The sequence below is a fragment of the Belonocnema kinseyi genome, chromosome 4, assembly GCF_010883055.1.
Source record: "Belonocnema kinseyi isolate 2016_QV_RU_SX_M_011 chromosome 4, B_treatae_v1, whole genome shotgun sequence".
Classification (NCBI taxonomy): Eukaryota; Metazoa; Arthropoda; class Insecta; order Hymenoptera; family Cynipidae; genus Belonocnema; species Belonocnema kinseyi.
Genome location: NC_046660.1, coordinates 20,052,126 through 20,055,471, shown reverse-complemented (window position 1 = coordinate 20,055,471; position 3,346 = coordinate 20,052,126). Strand labels below are relative to the sequence as shown.

At 30.9% G+C, this 3,346-nt stretch overlaps 1 protein-coding gene across 1 annotated transcript in view; it reads left to right on the top strand.

Annotated features, from left to right (window-relative positions):
• The window catches only part of LOC117170780, an 81,624-nt gene that overhangs the window by 48,572 nt on the left and 29,706 nt on the right, over positions 1 to 3,346 (top strand). Inside the window, exons 9-10 of the mRNA XM_033357818.1 lie at positions 2,705 to 2,925; positions 2,976 to 3,185. Coding sequence (XP_033213709.1) covers positions 2,705 to 2,925; positions 2,976 to 3,185 — 431 coding nt within the window. The remainder of the gene's footprint in view (positions 1 to 2,704; positions 2,926 to 2,975; positions 3,186 to 3,346) is intronic.

Sequence of the window (3,346 nt, the reverse complement as noted above, 5' to 3'; positions counted from 1 at the left end):
GCGTCCTATTAATTTTATAATTACTTTAAGAATTTTTTTCTTTCACTTTTTATAAATTATTGAAATTGTAAACAGAAAAATCCAACTTTATTTTATAAGAACTATGTGATAAAATTATAATAATTTTATTATTTAGTTTTTTAGAACGATCCTTTGTTTACCTGAAAATTTTTTTTTAGTATTACTTTTATCTTCTGTGATAAAAATTCATTTTTTTGGTTGTAGAATGATCTCCTTGATTAAAAAATTATCTATTGCATTTCTAAAAAAACAATCTCCTAGGTTAAAAAATAATCTTTAGGGCTGAACTCTTTTGATGACAATTTTTTTTTTAAGATTCATAATTTTAGTTGAAAATTCTTCTCTTTAGCTCAAATTTAAACTGTTTTGTTAAAAATTATTGATTTTTTCTTTGAGAATTTAATTTTTTGAATTGTTTAACTATTCGACTATTCGACTTCGAGTAATATTTTTTTTAATTCATCTTTTATGGTGGAAAATTAATCTTCTTGGTTAAAAATTCATAGTTTTGAATTCAAAATGCAACTGTTTGAGTCCAACATCATCTATTTTGTTTGAGGGTTCAACAGGTTGGTGAAAAATTAAACTATCTTTCTTAAAATTTAAGTGTTTCGTACAAAGTTAACTTTTTTGTTTAAAAATCATATTGCTCTAAAGCTCACCTCCTTGGTTAAAAATTTATTTATTTTATTTAAAAACGATTAATTTTTATTCAAAAATCATCTTTAGGGATGAAATTTTTTGTTGAAAATCATTTTGTTTTCAAATTTATCGTTTTATTATAAAATATATTTCTTATATTGAAAACATAACTATTTTGTTACAAATTTGTTGTTTTCTTTTTTGTCGAAAATTAATCTTGTTGAGTGAAAATTCATCCTTTTGGGTTAAAAGTACAAATTCTTAGGTCTAAAAAATTAATCTGTTTTTTTTCAAGGTTTCAACAGTTTCGTATAGAATTAAATTATTCGGTCGAAACATAATTTTTTGGTTAAAAGTTCCTATATTTCGGTTTGAATTTAACTATAAAGTTAAAAATTAAATTATTGTTATGAAAATTAAACTTACTGGTAAAAAATTAAAGTTTTTGATAAAAAATCATATTTTTGGGTTTAAAATTCTACCTTTTTTTATATAATTCTTTGGAATAAAACTTTGGAATTCAACTTGGTTGTTGAAAATTGATGTCTTTCGTTAAAGATCGTCCTTTTCAGTCGAAAAATAATCTTGTTGGTTTAAAATTCATCCTTTTGAATTAAAAATTCAACTGTCTGCAAAAAAATAATTTAGGTTTTTTAGGATTCAACCGTTTTGTAGATAATTCGTCTTTTTAGCTTTAAACTTAAACCATTTTTTTTTAAATCAATGAACTTGATTAGAAATTCATGTTTTTGGTTAAACATTAATCTTCTTGCTGGAAAATTCATCTTTTTGGTTGAAAATTTGACTATTTGATTAAAAATTAATCTTTTATAGTTGATGATTCAACTATTTAGTTAAAAGTTAGATTAGTTTGTTAAAAATTCATATTTTTAAAGACCTTTTTCACCTGATTGCTTGAAAATTAAACTATTTCATTTCTAGAATATTAATCTTCTGAGGTGAGAAATCATCTTTTGGAGAAACTCTTTTGTTGACAATTTAAATTTAAGAATAAATTTTTAAGAACGTATTTGATTTACTAACTGAACAATTGAATCTTACAATGAAACTCTACTATAGCGCCGATTTCAGGACTGACGGTGGGCGGGAACTAACTCATTATAACCCTCTACGCTTTTGTTTGTTCACCCCTGAGTGCTCGTCTAAGTGTCAACCGCACACCCCGTGCAACTCGTGGAGCTCCTGTTACGCCTATCTGCAACGCGGCGTCAATTCTCGGAAAGGCTATAATAGAAGAGAGGGCTATAGAAGGGTTTCACTGGATTTAAAATTTTAACCAAAGAGGTTTACAATCCGGCTTACGTACGAGTATTTAGTATTTAGTGAAGAGATAGTGCAGTTGGACTGTCCGACTGTGCACCTACCCAACCAAAGATGACCTCTGACTACAGGGGTGGCATCTCACAAAGTGATCCAACTCAAAATGTATCAAATTCCTCCCAGAATGAATGCTGAACAAAAGTGTCCTACGCCAGAGTAACACAGCAGGATCACTTCCCCAAGAAAGATCAAACAGTAGTAGCCGATGCAATTGAAGGTTTAACAATCAAAGATAATACTCTTGCCATTGGAAAAATCGTCATGACAGCTAATGTTTTATTCGTCTCATGAATTTCCAACAGTATAATTTGTTTCTACTTAATTAAACACATGCTGACACTTAGATCGCTAATATCAAAAACCAAAAGAATAATTATTTCTAACGGGTGTCCCATCATACCGCATTATGTCATCGAAGATTAATTTAAGGATCTCAATATTATTCCTGTTTCTCAAATCACTTGTATCAGAGCAAGCATCAATTATCAAGATTACACATACGTAATGAGCTTCAGACGAAAAGTATTTATAAACCCTGAAGACATAACTAACCTACCAGCCAATATGAAAATCGAGTATGACAATACTACATACTAGATCTACTTTTTCAACAAGAAAGCTACTTGTTTCTCATGCAGAAAAGAAAGACATCTTGCTAAACACTGTTCAATCCAAAATGTAAACAAACACTCACGCACAGATGCATTGAAAAACACGCAAGCTACTCAAAAACAAAATAACGAAAATATGGACACTGCGAAAACAGAACTTTCATCATCGCTTACCAATTTAAGACCTCCATCAATTACACCCAACAGTGCAAGATTCAAAAGAAAACACAGCCTACTGTCAAGCTCTGCACTGTCCACTAATGACAATGAGCAGGCTAAGATAGAAAACTCAGCAAATACCGTCGAAGATGTACATTGATTAAAGCCTAAGAAAAGCGCACAAGGAATGTATTCAAAAAGCCATATCCTCTAGAAGCAATTGATGTTCAGCTTGCTCCAGGCAAGAATTTCTTCTTAATAACTGTTAATGAATATCCGCTTGATTTTGAAGGATTAGCATTCTCTCTCAGAGAGTCCTACGGAAGCCTGAACATACCAGAGGTAGCTCTGAAATACCCATCTGACACATCGAGCCTAATCCCCATGCTCAGAAATGCTTACCTTCACCTCGTATATCGCAAACTAAAAGTTCGCATTACTTAAATTAATAAAAGGCTTGGGACCCTCGACACCAGTGATCCCAGATCTGAAACGAGATGCGGTCCAATACTATGACAGGGCTATGTCCGTGTGAATATAGTAGGAGACGCTGTAAACGACTGAGTTGCGCG